The 16086-nt window shown below is 40.9% G+C and overlaps 1 protein-coding gene across 1 annotated transcript in view; it reads right to left on the bottom strand.

The window, feature by feature from the left end:
• Positions 1-821: 821 nt before the first annotated feature.
• Positions 822-16086, bottom strand: part of MINDY2 (MINDY lysine 48 deubiquitinase 2) — an 87708-nt gene continuing 72443 nt past the window's right edge. Inside the window, exons 6-9 of the mRNA XM_012936101.2 lie at positions 14988-15130; positions 11773-11946; positions 9754-9945; positions 822-9425 (exon numbers count right to left, since the gene is read on the bottom strand). Coding sequence (XP_012791555.2) covers positions 9300-9425; positions 9754-9945; positions 11773-11946; positions 14988-15130 — 635 coding nt within the window. The 3' untranslated portion in view covers positions 822-9299. The remainder of the gene's footprint in view (positions 9426-9753; positions 9946-11772; positions 11947-14987; positions 15131-16086) is intronic.

Raw genomic sequence — 16086 nt, 5'->3', positions numbered from 1 at the left:
CTTATAAAAAAAATGATAACCTTCAGTATCTGTATTGCAAATCATAATACCCAAAAACAGAGATACAGAGAGAAAGAGAGATGAAGAGAGAGGAGGGAGAGAGGGAAAGAGGGAGAGAGGGAGAGAGAGGAGGAGGGGGGGAGAGAGGGGAGGAGAGAGAGGGAGGGGGGAGGGGGAGAGAGGGGGGAGGGGAGGGGAGAGAGAGAGAGAGAGAGAGAGAGAGAGAGAGAGAGAGAGAGAGAGAGAGAGAGAGAGAGAAGTACCTGCCACAGAGGAGGTGGGGGGTGGTGAGAATGAAACTGAGGACATTGGTGGTGGGAAATGTACACTGGTGAAGGGATGGGTGTTGGAACATTGTATGATTGACACACAATCATGACCAACCTTGTAACTGTGTATCTCAGGTGATTCAATTAAAAAAAAATTAAAGCAAAAAAAAAAAAAAAACCCAAAGAACACTAGAGTTGGGTTTGTGTAGATAATTCCCTCTTAGGATCAGAGCAATGCCCCAAGGGAATGCAGTGTCAGCTAAGAGCTGCTGGAAGCAGTAAGGCATTCATGATTAGTATTCATGGTTGGTTTGTTCACTGCCCCAGGAATCAGAGAGGGGCTCTGTCTTTATCCAGGGTTGCTTCCAACTAACCAGTGGATATTATTCAGTGACAGAGCAAGACTTCACCTGCACAAGGCACCAGGTTTATTCCCAGGACCCATTACCCAAAACTGTTTGTAGATATGAGTCAATGTGTCCATTCTCCACTTCCCCACTGACCTTAAATTTGCAAAAGTATCTTAATGAGGTGAATATACAGAGCAGAAAGGCTGTTTGATCTAAATATCAAAGTTTATTGAAATAAAATATAATCTATAATAAAAAATACTAAGGGTGTTACCACTGGTTACAGTTTTAAATATATTTTTAAAAATCCAACATTTTAATCCAAGAATGATAATATCTTTGTGGTACAACAAACATGAAATTTAATGTTGAATAATACTGAATTATTTTGCCAGAAATATACTTTCCCATCTATGTTAAATATGCTTTTTAAATGAATACACTCCAAAAGTCAAACTTTTGGAACTTAAGACAGATTTCAGAATTAGAGTGTGAGCATAACTAGTATTTAAAATAACTTTCTTTCATAGAAATTGAGTCCAACCCTAAATTGGATAGATGCCTTAAGTGTCTTTATGTTGTTAAAAAAAAAGCATATTTCAGTGCTCTCCTCTGCTCATCTCTATGGCTGCTGTTACAGTGGAATCAGAGCTTGTCATAAAGAAAAGCAGATGAGTTAGTTCAAAGTAGAACGGAAATTATGACAGCAAAAGAAAGGAGGAAAATCAAAATCAAACACAATAGATAAAGTCTTGGAGAATATTTTAATTGGCCAGTCTAGGCTTGGCACAAAAAAATCTACGATCCATCATAGAAACTTCTTGACTCAGCTTGCTCAATAGTAAAATGTAGAAAGAAAACTTCAAGATCACTTTTTCTCCAGGCATTACGTAGCATTTTCTTTGCTATGCCCTAAGATATATGCCTAAGTTCACTTGTTTTGCCCAATTCAAAAGAAAGGACCCGCATGTGAGATATTTGGAAAATCTCTTACAAACCCTCTGAAACCTCCCAAGTGAGTATGTCCCTTTGCTGGCCTTCAGAGCCACCATCAACCCTCTGCCACACTGCCGGGCTCAGAGCTTCTCCGCGCTACCCAGCCTGTTTCCTGAGGAGGATGACCTTTCAACAGCCACTGGGTGCATTTCAAATTCTCATCTTTAAAAAGCTAAGAGGGTTGGGCTAGAACTCAGCAACAGGACACACGCAGGAGGTGCTGGGTTTGAAAGGCACCCCCTCGTGCCCTTGCCCTCTGCCTCCCAATGCACATACAGACATGAGGAAATACACCGAAGATATCCTATGTGTTCTGGAAAAAATAAAATTTTTCATATAATTAAGATGTCAGGATATGGGGCTGGAGAGATAGCACAGCGGGTAGGGCGTTTGCCTTGCACGCGGCTGACCCGGGTTCAAATCCCAGCATCCCATATGGTCCCCTGAGCACGGCCAGCGGTGATTCCTGAGTGCAGAGCCAGGAGTAGCCCCTGTGCATTGCCAGGTGTGACCCCAAAAAAAGCAAAAAAAAAAAATGTGAGGATAGAAAAATAAAAAACAAAATTGAGACGATACTTCAAAGACTAAATGCCAGGCTTGCTTGCTTTTAGAACATACCCCACTAATCAGAACTGCACTGTAAGGCATCAGTTGCGGGCTCTCGTGGAACTAGCAGGAAGCTCACTGATTTGTGGATTTTAGTGGACACTCAGCTTCCCAAGAAAGCTCCACTAAAGCTAAAGAAACTGGGTCATTATCCAAAGTCTCTGCTTCCTGTGCTCTACTGTTGGGGCATTCTTGCCTTTCAGAGCAGGGCACTGCAAATGAGGAACAAAAGAACCTTGTTTAATGGTGGTAAATTCCTAAATGATATGAAGTTCTTTGACTTTTAGACAGCAGGGACACTGCAGAATAATATAAACTTCAGGTCTCTCTAGTTTTGCAGTGCCAAGGAGAACCCAGCATCTTACAAACATACGGGGTCTGGGTGCTGCCACTCAGACTCAGCCCCAGGCCCCAACTCACTGTTCTTTGAATCTATTGTGGTTTAAGTTTTGTATTTCTGGGACAAAACCTATCTTGAGGCAATGGTTGAAGATTTTTACCCTGTTTTTCTGTCCCCCCCCCCCTTCTTTCCTGATTAATCCTTGAGTACACCTGGTGGTGCTCAGGACTTACTCCTGGCTCTGGACCCAGGAATCACTCCTGGTGATGCTCGGGAGACCATGTAGAATTCAGCTGCATGCAAGGCAGGTGCCCTCCCAACTGTACTATCACTGCAGTCCAAATTATTTTTTTTAGGAGGTGAAAGAAAGGGAGAGCAAGTGAGGTTGGGTACATTAGGCATGCACTGGGATATGGGCCTGAAGGGTGGAGTATGCCTTGTGTTTTATGTTCTGAGATCAGTGAAGTTTGAAACTGGAATCCTTCATGTAACATATGCATAGCACATTTTTATCATACTATTATTATTCTGCATGGTACAGTCTAGCAAATGTGGCACAGTTCACTTATCTCTGACCTACATTCTTGGCCTTAAATTTCTAATGACAAAAACACTGGAATTAAATAAAATACACCCATGATTGGAGATTTTAATAACTGGGATAAAGATTAACTAGAGTAGCATACCTTACATGCCTGAAGCCCTGGGTTCAATTCTCAACATTAAAAAAAGAAATGGGTCAAAGCTGAAGCGATAGCACAGCAGGTAGAGTGTTTGCCTTGCACACGGCTGACCTGGGTTTGATTCCCAGCATCCCATATGGTCCCCCTGAGCACCACAAGGAGTAATTCCTGAGTGCAGAGCCAGGAGTAACCCCTGTGCATCACCGGGTGTGGCCCAAAAAGAAAAAAAAAAGAAAGAAAGAAATGGGGGGAGAGGTGAAGCCCTGGAGATGAACCGGCTGGAATGAATGCTTTGCCGCAAGAGGCCTGTTTTGTTGTTTGGGGCCATAATCTAGTGGACCAAGGGATCCTATGGGTAGGGCTGGCTGTAGCAGAGCAAGCAGCCCCTGCCCCACCCACCCCTTTCTTGTTCAGGAAATCTCTGATTTAAACTTTTAGTTAACATGCAAGCAGGGTAACTTCAATTCTTCATAAAGTTTCCCCAACAGTTTTAGAAGAGTTGGGCATGGATACAAAGAAAGGCGCCAGATTACCAGAAACTGGAGAACAGATTCCATGAAGTTCCTTTACATTTTGAATCATTTTTCTAAAAAAACACTAGCTGTACTTTATTGAATAACATTTTACACAAAAAACCAGAAATTATTTAAATAACGTTAAAGGTGACCACACTTGACAGACCTAAATTAATTCCATCTGTGCAAAATATGTGTGCACACACTCACCAATAACCTGATACTACTGTATTTTGTTCCATAAAGTAAACGGCAAAGAAAATTTAATATTTATAAAATATATTGGAAAAACTGATTTAATTTTTTAAAATCTTCCAAATGCTCTTGATTTGAATCTGTCATTCACAGGACATAAAATTAATGACAGGAAGAGATGATGCTGTTCAAAGACAAGATTATGCTATGAATGCAGGTGGCGTTGATAAAACTGGTGTGGCTTGGAACAGAGATCAGAAGGAGAGCGCTTGTCTGGTATGTGTGAGGTTCTGGGTTTAACTCTTAACAGGGCAAAACAAAGAATATTGCCATTGGAAAAAAATTTTTGTTTTTGTTTCTGGGTGACACTTGGCTGTGGTCAGGGCTTACAGGGACCGTATGTGGTGCCCAGGATTAAATTTGGTGTGGCTGCGTGTAAGGCAAGCACCCTACCCACTATACTATGTCTATGGTCCCCCCAAATACTGTCACTGAGAGAAAAGTATGTGTATTTAAGAACAAAAGATACGGGGCTGGAGAGGCAGCACAGGGCTGGCGCGTGCCTTGCATGCAGCTGACCTTGTTCTGTCCTGGCATCATGTGGCTCCTCAAGCACCACCAGAAGTGACCCCCGAACACAGCCATAAACCCTGAGCACTGCCAAGGGTAGCATAAGCACTCCGCACTCCCAGCTTTAAAAAAAGAAAAAAAAAAGACAACAAAAGATGGGACCAGAGAGACAGAAGAGCAGGTAGGGGGCTTGCCTTGCACCCAGCTGACCTGGTTTGATCCCCAGCATGAGTGTTCCTCACACCCCTCCAGAAGTAATCCCCGAACACAGAGCCAGGAGTAAGCTCTGAGTACCAGGTCAGATGTGGCCCAAACACAAAAACAAAATGAAAAAAATTTAAGTAATATTTATGATTATGTAAGTAATACTCTTCGTTATGGCCTTATTCAGGAATGCAAAGCATAATTTTTTTTTTAAAGGGGGAATGACCTTTATAAATTTAGAATGAATTGAGGCACACAGTTTCCCCCTGGGAAGATAAAAGCCAGGTTTTTAGATATAAACTGAATTCCATATTTTCAGTTGAGATAGAAATTATAAACTGCTTAATAACTGTTATCTAATAGTAAGTTTACAATTATATGTAAACTATAATGTACAGTTGCTGTTTAATTTGTACATGTGAATACTGTGCGAACAGACAAAGCACATAAGCTTTCTATCATTTTAAAAGGTAACAAATATTGATTAGAAATGCCAAGTGAGATGAAATTCTTTAAAAATTTTAAATGTTTTTAAAAAGAATGTCCTGAAAACAACTCAGGAAATTCTCGCTATGATATTCCATTAGAAAGATTTTATTTTGGGAGGACTACATAGTTTGGGAGAAGCTGGCCACACCTGGTTCTGCTCAGGGGCCACACCTGATATCTGGGATCAGAAGGGGCTGACCACGTGCAAAGCAAGCAGGGAAACTCCTACACTACCTCTTGGGCCCTCCAGCAGGAGTTGCCAAGTCTGTATAATATCCCAACATTAATATAAGCACAATGTTATTATTCCCTTAAATATCTATTTTACTTCTAATTCATTTTTCTCTCAAGGTCTTTCAGTGGTGATTTACTGAAAGTATTCAGCCAGGTATGTGGCTCAGCAGTAGAGTACTTGCCTCTTGGGTTGAATCCCCAGTTCTGAAAAAACAAAAACAAAAAACCCAAAAAAACCCCTAGAGTCCCCCCTCTGCAAATATTAAGGTTTTGTACAAGTACAGAATGGTCCATGTTGTGTTCAGGCAACCAATCTCTGATCTTAAGTTGTTAAGTTGCTTAATAAAACTAAGATTAAGAGTATGATGAAGAATTAGGGACGTGGTATGGGACAAGTATTCAAATACTAGAAATGTGAGACAGAAAATAAAATATACGCCAAAACCTAATTATAATCTTGTATCTAGGGGCTGGAGTGATAGTACAGTGGCCTTGCATGCGGCTGACCCGGGTCCAATCCCTGGCACTCTATATGGTCCCCTGAGCCCCAAGTACAAAGTAAACCTGAGCATCACTGGGCGTGAGCCCAAAACAAAAGAATCCCCCTCCCCATGCTGTGCAAACATACCTATGCTTGGTTCTGCTAGGACCCTGGCTGAAGATGGAAGAAGTTCCTTTGCCTCTGAGGAAGCGCCGATTCCAGCTCAGGTGGCCTTAAGCATTTTGGCATGCAGGACAACAGGAGGGAGAGTTCTTAAAATAATAGTTCTTGAATTTGAAAGTTTCTATATATAATTTATTTGGGGAGAATTTAATATATGCCATAGATTCTTGTTTTAGAAACACACAAACTCCAGGAATTGCTTTTGTTTGCTTTCGTACCTCCTCTGGCCGGCCAGTGCTCAGGGCTTACTCCTGGAGGGGCTCAAGGACCATATGGGGTAATAGGATTGAACCCAGGTCAGCCACATGCAAGGCAAGTGCCCTACCCACTGCACTGTCTTCCTGCCCTTACAGTACTGTTAAGAGTGGACAACCCATTGAAAGCACACATTGTTGATTCCTTGGCATCAGACATGAAGAACATTTCCATACTGTTAACAAACACTTTATAGAACAGACTTGGACAGTACAAGAAAAGGCCTAGGGCTGAGCCTCAGTGGTCAATCATATCCATGCCTTGCTGTGTGAGAGCCCATGTTGAATCCCCAGTACCACAAAACAACAACAAAATACAAGGAATTGAATCACCATACCCATTCACCTGTTTGTCAGCTCTGATGTCAGTCGGCTGGTACAAATATGCCCCTCGCTTACAAATATTAAAAACAAAGAATTATCAAAGTTTTAACTTGTTATCAGTGTACATGTACCAATATTCAAATATTACAAAGTACTGTAAATGAAAAGACTTTAATATGCTATCAAATTCCAATGTACCCAAACCAGTAATGAAATGTCTGAATATAAACTTGTTACACTGACAAAATATGAGAATAAAGACACAAAAACTCTAAATTCTTTATAACCTTCAAGGATGGAAACCAGTAACTCTAAGAAGTTTGTTTTAATAGAATTAAACATTTCATTTCCCCTCACAGTAATCAAAGTGAACATTTTATCATTATTACATACTTGGTATATCAAACTGAATTCCAGGAATGTAAGAAAGTCTGACTTGGAAATATTACATAGAAAAAGAGTGAATTTAACAAACACACTAATTTTTTTTTTAGTTATTTCATATAAGTACACATTGATATCTACTTATCTGATAGCAGCGTTGCTGGTTTTGAGGTTTTTTTTTCTTTCCAGAGGGAATGTAGAATGGCAGTATTATCTTTGGAACAAATTAAGATAGTAACAGAGAACAGAATACACATATTTTTCAAGAGTAATAAATAGATAAGTATCTGACTCTGGAAAATATGTCACTAATATGCTTCTTAAGAGTTCTTAGGATTTTTTTTCCTTATTGAATCTAATGTACTGTCACTATCTGTTCTGGGAAAAACAAACCTTAAGGTCTGAATATTCTCCTTCAATCAACAGAGTTAGAAATCAAGAGTAAACTTGGAGGCCGGTGCATTTGTTTGAGCCACCAGAGAGTTCTGTAACCCACCTGATTATTTTACCAGTGCATATATACTCTGGATTATTCTCTAGAGACTCACCAAATATTGTAACAAAACTGTATACCCCAAACAAGTTCTCTAATGGTTTCTCATGCTCACAGAGGGCTGAATAACAAACAGTGTAACATAAGCAGACATGCAGTACAGAAAGGCATCAATGATGCAACCTCACCCTGAATTTTTCCCATAAAATATTCCTTTTATAAATAAGACTTCACTTTTTCTATAAAGACTCATCTGTAACTGGGCTTGGATCTCCAAGAGTGTTAAAGACATAGCTTATGAAATCTAGACCACACTTTCTGAGGTCTATTGTCACCCCAAAGACATTCTCCAAGTGGATGCTCAGGTGAGGTTAAGATGCTCTTAAGCAAACTTACAGATGCTTATAATGAATAGCACTGATCTACTGGCAGCAGCAACAGACTTCTTTAAAATCAACTAAAACAAAACTTTAATAAAAAGCATATAAAGAGAATTATGGAGACTAGTTTCCCAAATTATTTCTAGAAACACGGAAAATATGAATTATTCTTAATAAAGTTCAATAAATATTTTTTCTGAATCTTAAGTGCTACTTAAGATGTTATACATCATTTAGTCCCCCAATCAATTTTAAAAAATGACTGCTTTTACATAGATTCCTCAAAATTATTATCTAGTCCCAAATTTTATTGTTTTTCATTAGACTCACAGATTACTTCTTTCTTTCAGAAATGTGCTTTTTTTTGGGTTTCTTTTAACAAGCATATTTAATTCTCTTGCAAATAAACATGATTTGAAATTTAAGGTTATAAGGGAATTCTAGAAAAAGGTAGACACTGACCTATGTGCTCTTCTATCTACCCATATTTAGAAGGTTTAGCATCCACTGTGGTACTCTCATTGTATTCACTGAACAACTGTTAATACACAGTAACTATGGCCCGGGTTTCCTATATTAAAGACTTCAAAATTCCTCAAAATCTCACAACACTACAAAGTCATTAATATCTGATTACGATAGGATATGAGTATTAGTGTTATGCATTTTTTTTTGCTATTGAAAAAGAAATACAAATCTTTATTTTTTTTTCTATCTAAATTACATCCAAGTTTCATTGTCAGTTCTCAAGAGAATACCTAAAATGTACATTCCTAATGAAAAGGTAAAGCTGTTTAAGGGCTGAACTAGTCCAATATACAATTAAGCATTACTTAATCTTGTTAATTTTTTTGTATTTTTTCTTCCTAAATTCCTATATTAAATCCCTGGTTTCTCATGGATTAGATAATAATTTAACATTGTAAAAATTAATTTCATAAACTATTGTGCTAATATTTAGATTTTAGAAAGGAATTATACAAAATCAATCACCTCCATTCACTGTTAGAACAGAAGTCAGAATAGCTTACTAACTGATATGAGTGACTTATGTCACTATGACACAAAATCTGCTGGGATTTGCTTATTTGGCTACAAGTGCAATCGTTTTCATGAATGACAACCAACACACAGCATTTCCAACTTGTAACATAAAACAGCTCTGAAAGAATGTACTTATGTGACTTGGAAAAGTCTGATTGTAACGAAGTAGCAACCTTTCCCCTGAAAAAAAAAAAACACACAAAAAAAAGCGAGCAGAATCCAGTGGGAAATCAGGCACAGACGGTATTGATCGGTTTTTCTTCTTTTCCTCCTGTGGTTTTGATTCCAACAGAATCTGAGACTTGCTACAAAATGACACAGCTATTTTTTTCTTTTTCTTTTTCTTTGTCTTTTTCCCGAGGTTCTTTTCGTTTTCGTTCACTGCTCCCAGGCTGCCTTCCACTTGGTGGGGAGGCTGGTGCTGGCGGACTCTGAGGAAAAGGACACAGAAACATTACCACAACTGTCCTGAGCACTGGTCACAGCTTCCCATGTGCTCGAAAGAACCACAAGAGTCAAAGGGAGCATCACTCTAGGAGGTGGCTGCCAGTGAGATGCTGCAGTGGGTAGGGCACTTGCCTCCTGCGTTCTATCTTCCGCATCCCATATGTTACTGGAGCCCTGCCTGTGGCAACCCAGGTTCAATCCCCAACACTGCACACGGCCCCTTTCCCTCCCAGGAATGGCCCCCAAACAAACAAAAATGAATAAAAAGCAAATGAAATCCACAAAAGCCCAGACCCAGTGTGTCCCTCTGACCTGGGCCTGTGGGGCGGTCGTAGCGGCGGTGGTTGCTTGCTCCTGCTCCTGGTAGTACTGTGAGGCACGCCTGTCCTCCTCCTCCTGCAGCTTCCTGGCCAGCTCCAGGTCACTGAGTCCCTCGGGAACCTGCTCCCAGCTGATTTCCTGGCTCTGCTGCTCTTGTTGTAGAGATAATGCCATGAGATAATCCTGAGAAATCCAATGAGAATGCCTTGAGTTTTCAGAGTTCCCCAGAACCAGTGTAAACAAAGAGGTTATACCTACAATGCTATGAAATGGCTTTTACTGTTTTAAATATAAACACTTGAAGTTATCTTTCTAAATATTTCTGTTGGAGAACTATGCTTAAACTTATCTTACTCATTTTGACATTGTTAGATTTTTTGTTTGTTTTTGGGCTATACCTGGTGATTCTCAGGGGTTACTCCTGGCTCTGCACTTAGGAATTACTCCTGGCGGTGCTTGGGGGACCATATGGGATGCTGGAAATTGAAAGGTCTCTCTCTCTCTCTCTCTCTCTCTCTCTCTCTCTCTCTTTTTTTTTGCTTTTTGGGTCACACCCAGTGATGCACAGGGCTCATTCCTGGCTCTGCACTCAGGAATTACTCCTGGCGGTGCTTGGGACCATATGGGATGCTGGGAATCAAACCTGGGTTGACCGCGTGCAAGACAAATGCCCTACTCGCTGTGGTATTACTCCAGCCCAACATACCCGTGCACTTAATCTCACATAACCCTTGAAAAACACTGTCATGGCTGGGAGACAGCTCGACGGTACAGCAAGGCCCAGCATGTATGAGGCCATGGTACTGCACCCAGTCAGGTTCCCAGGACAGTGCCCTGCCCACCCCACCCCCAGGCTGCAGCCCTGGTAAGAACTATTGAGTGAAACACAGGCAGGAAATCTGCATGCTCACTAGTACAGCTGATTGTCAAGCAAAGCCAAGAGTCCTAGAAAGGTCAACACATTCATTTGAATTGTGTGTGTGTGTGTATGTGTGTGTATGTGTGTGTGTGTGTGTGTGTTTGTGTGTGTGTGTGTGTGTGTGTGTGTGTGTGTGTGTGTGCATCAGCATGCACATGGTGCTTAACACGAAACCCAGGACCTCACACATTCAAGGCACATACACTGCCCACTGGATCACACTTCCCAGCCCAGCCCAGTCAAGGCCTGCACCACACCTGGCTACTCCATCTGCTGCTAGATGACCTAATGTATAATGTCAGTTAAATGGCTGAATACATGCCTCACCAGTTATAGAGTGAAGAATCTTCGAGGACAAGATTGAGGATCTTTGTATCCAAAAACGTCATTAGAGTGCCAGGAATGCACATGCTTGAGCAACACTGACCAAGTGAGCCAGTCCCTCTGCCCTGGGCCATCAGCAGACGGCAGCCAGCTGTCTAGTCTGCCCACTGCTATCCTGGCGGAGAATGAGTCTGCAGGGAACGGAAACTTCCTACAGGCAACAGCAGCCCATTTATCGCAGTTCTAAATGAGCACTCTACTCACTAGGAAGTTTCTCTCCATCCTGACTCTGGACTCTGTGGCTGAGGAGGCCTACCTCCTCTGTTCAGCACAGTACCTTCAAGACTTTTCTTCTTTTCTGATCAGCCCAAACAGATCCCTAATCAGTGCTCATCAATGCATCTCCTCTCCCTACCCCTCCACACTCCACCTCCACTTCTTGCCCGAAGTGCTGGTTTGTTCCTGTGTTCCTCCATTATATTCTCCACAGATAAGAAAGGTACTTAGTTTAATACTTGTCTTCCCTACTGCAATCGGAATAAAATTCATACTCTTTAGCATGACTTGAGAGCTCAATAGTAACTGGCTATCAGGAGCAAAGTCTCATCACTGTGCATATGGAATGATCATTTCCCTACTTATGCTGGGTCAGAAAAATTTCGCATATATTCATGAATTAATATTTAGTTCAAAATTTCCTGGTAACTAGATTTACAATAAAAGCAGTGAGCATTTTAAATATTATGAAGAAGAGAAAACAAATGTACTTGATCAATCTGATCTTGCTGTCCTCTGTATACAGTTTCAGGATCTGAAGGAGGTCGCAGATGAAATTCTGAGTCACAGAAGTTTCCGTCACCATCAACATTGTGTAGACTTTCCCAAACAACTTTATCTTCTGTCAGAAACCCCTGATCTGTTACTAGCAAATACAGTAGGCCCTGAATAAGAAATAAGAGGGAACAAAAACCAAAAACAGAGAGAGTAAGATGATTAAATTAATTCAAACAAGTATTTCAAAGAAAAATTTGTAATCTGTATGTTTAAGGCCTATAATTGCCAGCAATCGAACTCGGTTTGGCCACATGCAAGGCAAGTGCCCTGACCACTGTTCTATTGCTCTGGCTCCTTATTTTTAATTTTTTTTTAGAGATATCATCTCCATTTTGTTTTCCATAGAGGCCGAACCAGAAAACATTGCCACCAGTGGATGGGGGTTCCATTCTCACATATCCCCACAAACACTGGCTGTTTCCTGGACTTTTAAAAAGCAGGGCATTTTCACTGAGCTAGGGGTATTTCTCTATCATTCTTACTTGCATTTCCCTGACGAACAATAATGCTGAACACTTTTTCATATTTTATACTTTAGATCTTCTTGAGGTAGTTCTTGGGACGTACTATAGCTTCTGTTCTTAAGGACTGTTCCTGGCAGTACGTGGAGGGGTCACGTGGTGCTGGGGATGGACCCGGACAGTTGCATGCAAGGCAAATGTCTTAACCCCTATACTGTCTCTCCAGCCCAAGGCCCTGGTTTTAACCCTGGCTCCAAAAACTAAACTATGCAATCAGATCATAAAAAAGATTAATAAAACATATTCTACCTATGGGCTGGAGCGATAGCACAGCAGGTAAGGCATTTGCCTTGCATGCGTCCGACCTGGATTCGATTCCTCCGCCCCACTCAGAGAGCCTGGCAAGCTACCGAGAGTATCCGGCCGGCATGCAAGAGCCTGGCAAGCTACCTGTGGCGCATTCGATATGCCAAAAACAGTAACAAGTCTCATGATAGAGATGTTACTGGTGCCCGCTCGAGCAAACTGATGAGCAATGGGATGACAGTGATTCTACCTACTCTGATAAATCAGTCCTATATACAGTATGAGTTACTCGGATTAACTATATATACAACAGTAGCATCACAATTTATAAATTGACAAAATAGAAAAAAATCTTTTGAATGTAACTAAAAAACAATTTTAGTTCAGGAGACCCTGGAGAGATAGTACAGGAGGTAGGGTGGTTGCCGTGGATACGGCCAACCCAGGGTTGATCTCCACACCTCAGGTTCAATTACAAGCCACATCAGGATAAATCCTTGAGCACAGAGTTAGGAGTAAGTCCTGAGTACCACCCAGTGTGGCCCAAAAACAAACAAAAAATTCTAATCTTTAAAATCTACAGATGGCCAAAGTGACAGTACCTTGCCTTGCATGCTGACCCAGGTTCGATCCCCAGCATCCCATATGGTCCCCCAAGCACTGCCAGGAGTGATTTCTGAGTGCAGAGCCAGGAGTAATCTCTGAGTATCACAGGGTGTGGTCCAACTTCCCTGGCCCTGCAACCCTCCCCACAAAAAAAAAAAAAAAAAAAGAGAAAAAGAAAAATCTCTATGCTTGTATTATGGTGTTTATCACCTTTCTGTTCCCATATTTTCCTCCCCTACCCTTAAACATATTTAAGTGAATTTTAATTTTATTTATTTTTGGTTTGGGGGCTGCACCCAGCGGTGCTCAGTGGTTACTCCTGGCAGTGCTTGGGGGACCATATGGGATGCTAGAAACTGACCCTGGGCTGGGTATGTGGGGCAAGTGCCCTGCCTGCGGCACTATCTCTCCAGTCCCATCTGGTTTATTTTTAAAGAAATTTTTAAGAGGTTGAAGTTAACAATCAATCAATAAAAGGATTATTGTGGCTAAAGCAAAATATTGCTTTGGTAGAAAGTAGAAAATACCTAACATTTTTATTCTCTAGGAATTGCTATTGAACATTTTTGCTCTAATACTGCCATGATAAGAGCAATATCTGCCAGAAGTTTACATATTAAGATGCTAAATTCCTTGTACGAGCGTTATAGATGTCAGCTGTAAAAATGAAAATGAAACATAAAGAGGTTTAAAAAAGGGACGAATCAATAATATTTTTAGCATAGTAATAATAATTATGAAGATAATAATAAAGTTACACTGATTACTTTTTTTTTGTTTTGGTGACATTAATAGCCAGCACTACTGTGAAGACAAGTACTGAATTTTTCTTTTTGTCTCCTTCAGTATTCAAATATAAATAGCCATCATTAACATTTATTCTAATTCTAACTCTAATATTATATTTTATTTTTAAAAGAATAATACTTTTTAAAACAGTCAACCATGAAAAGGAGTTTAACTTTTTTTTTTTACTTTATTTATTTTTTTTTGTTTTTTGGGTCATACCCGGCAATGCTTAGGGTTACTCCTGGCTCTGCACTCAGGAATTATTCCTGGCGGTGCTCAGGGGACCATATAGGATGCTGGGAATCAAACTCGGGCCGGCCTCATGCAAGGCAAACTCCCTACCCGCTGTGCTATCGCTCCAGCCCCTAATTTTTTAAATTTTTATAGTTAACTATGTTAAACTAGTTTAACTGTGAAAAAAGAAAATAAAAAAATTTTTTGGCTTTCTGGGTCATACCCAGTGATGAACAGGGCTTACTCCTGACTCATGCATTCAGGAATCATTCCTGGCGGTGCTTGGGGGACCATATGGGATGCTGGGAATCGAACCTGGGTCAGCCGTATGCAAGGCAAACGCCCTACCCGCTGTGCTATCGATCCAGCCCCGAAAAAAGAGAATTAAAAAAAACTGTTCTGGTGCTAGAGAGATAGTAAAGAGAGTAAGATGCTTGCCTGGCACCCAGCTGACCCAGTTTTGATCCCCAGATTCACATAGGATCCCCCAAGCAAAGCCAGGAGTGACCCTTGAGAGCAGAGTCAGGCGTTAGTCCTAAGCTCTGCTGGGTGTTGCCCCCCACCAAAACAAACAAATGAAAAACTGATTGATAATCCACTCCATCCTAAAAGAGAATTTACTTATAAAACAAATTTAATGGCTAAGGAATATTATAGTATGCTCAAACAACCTTAAATTTTGAAGCATATGATAAGACATTTTAAAATCAAGTATCTTTACATTATAACAAGTGACTATTTCTGTATCCTACCTCGTACTTGGTCATGGTGCTAAAGTGGTTGTTCCGGAAGAACACACAAAGCTCTCCTTCCTGGACTGTCGACGTTAGCTCACAGAGTCCATGGTATGTCAGCTGAGTGGCTGTGTTATTTAGAAACTGCTCAGCTACAAAGCCTACGAGACCAATGTATAATATTAGCTAGAAGAATTTCAAAATTAAAAGGTTTTCTATTTATACTGTGTTTCAAGTACGAAGGAAGGCCAATGAGAGAGTTTTCCTAATGGAGCATGATGGCCCTAGCTGGAGATCCCCTTATACTGATATGAAAGATGGACCTGTGGATAATTCCCATCTTACAGAAACAGCTACATGAAACTGATTTTATCAATAGAAGTACTTTCTTATAGCTCAGCTCCCCACAAAAGATTTCAGGCAGCTTGCAATCAGATAAAATGAAAGTAAAACTCATTAAAACAAATCCAAGAACTAGTCATTTAAAAAGTGGGGTAAGGAGGCTAGAGCTATAGTACAGCGGTAGGGCATTTGCCTTGCATGTTACTGACCTAGATTTGATCTCCAGCATCCCATATGGTTCCCTGAATACCACCAGGAGTAATTCCTGAGTGAAGAGTCAGGAGTAAACCTTTAACATCGTTGGGTGTGGCCCCCAATAAAAATTAAATAAATAACTAAAAGTAGGATGGGGGCCAAAGTGATAGTACGCAAGTAGGGTACCTGCCTTGCATGAGGCCAACCCCGATTCCATCCCTGCATCCCACATGGTTCCCTGAGTCCTGCCAGGAGTGATTCCTGAGTGCAGGGCCCTGAGCATCACCAGGTGTAGCCCCAAAACAAAACAAAACAAAAAATAAATTTAAAAAAAAAAATGTCTCCAACCAAACGAGACCCAGAGCAGCCACAAACGAACAGCTCTTTTGCTCCTAAAAGACCATGATCCCGGAGGCCTACAAACTAATTTCGGCACCCAGCGGCTTCTTACAGAAATGCCTCTAGACTGTGTACTGAGCTGCGACCCCATGTCACCCTGGGAGGGGAAAGGTTTTTCTCTCTTGGTTTTTCCTTTCTGCGGCAGTGGCGGCTGCGGTGGCCATGTGGCCACCGCCATCTT

The sequence above is a fragment of the Sorex araneus genome, chromosome 10, assembly GCF_027595985.1.
Source record: "Sorex araneus isolate mSorAra2 chromosome 10, mSorAra2.pri, whole genome shotgun sequence".
Taxonomy (NCBI): domain Eukaryota; kingdom Metazoa; phylum Chordata; class Mammalia; order Eulipotyphla; family Soricidae; genus Sorex; species Sorex araneus.
Note: the sequence above shows the minus strand (reverse complement) of the source record. Positions and strands in the feature narration are given on the sequence as shown.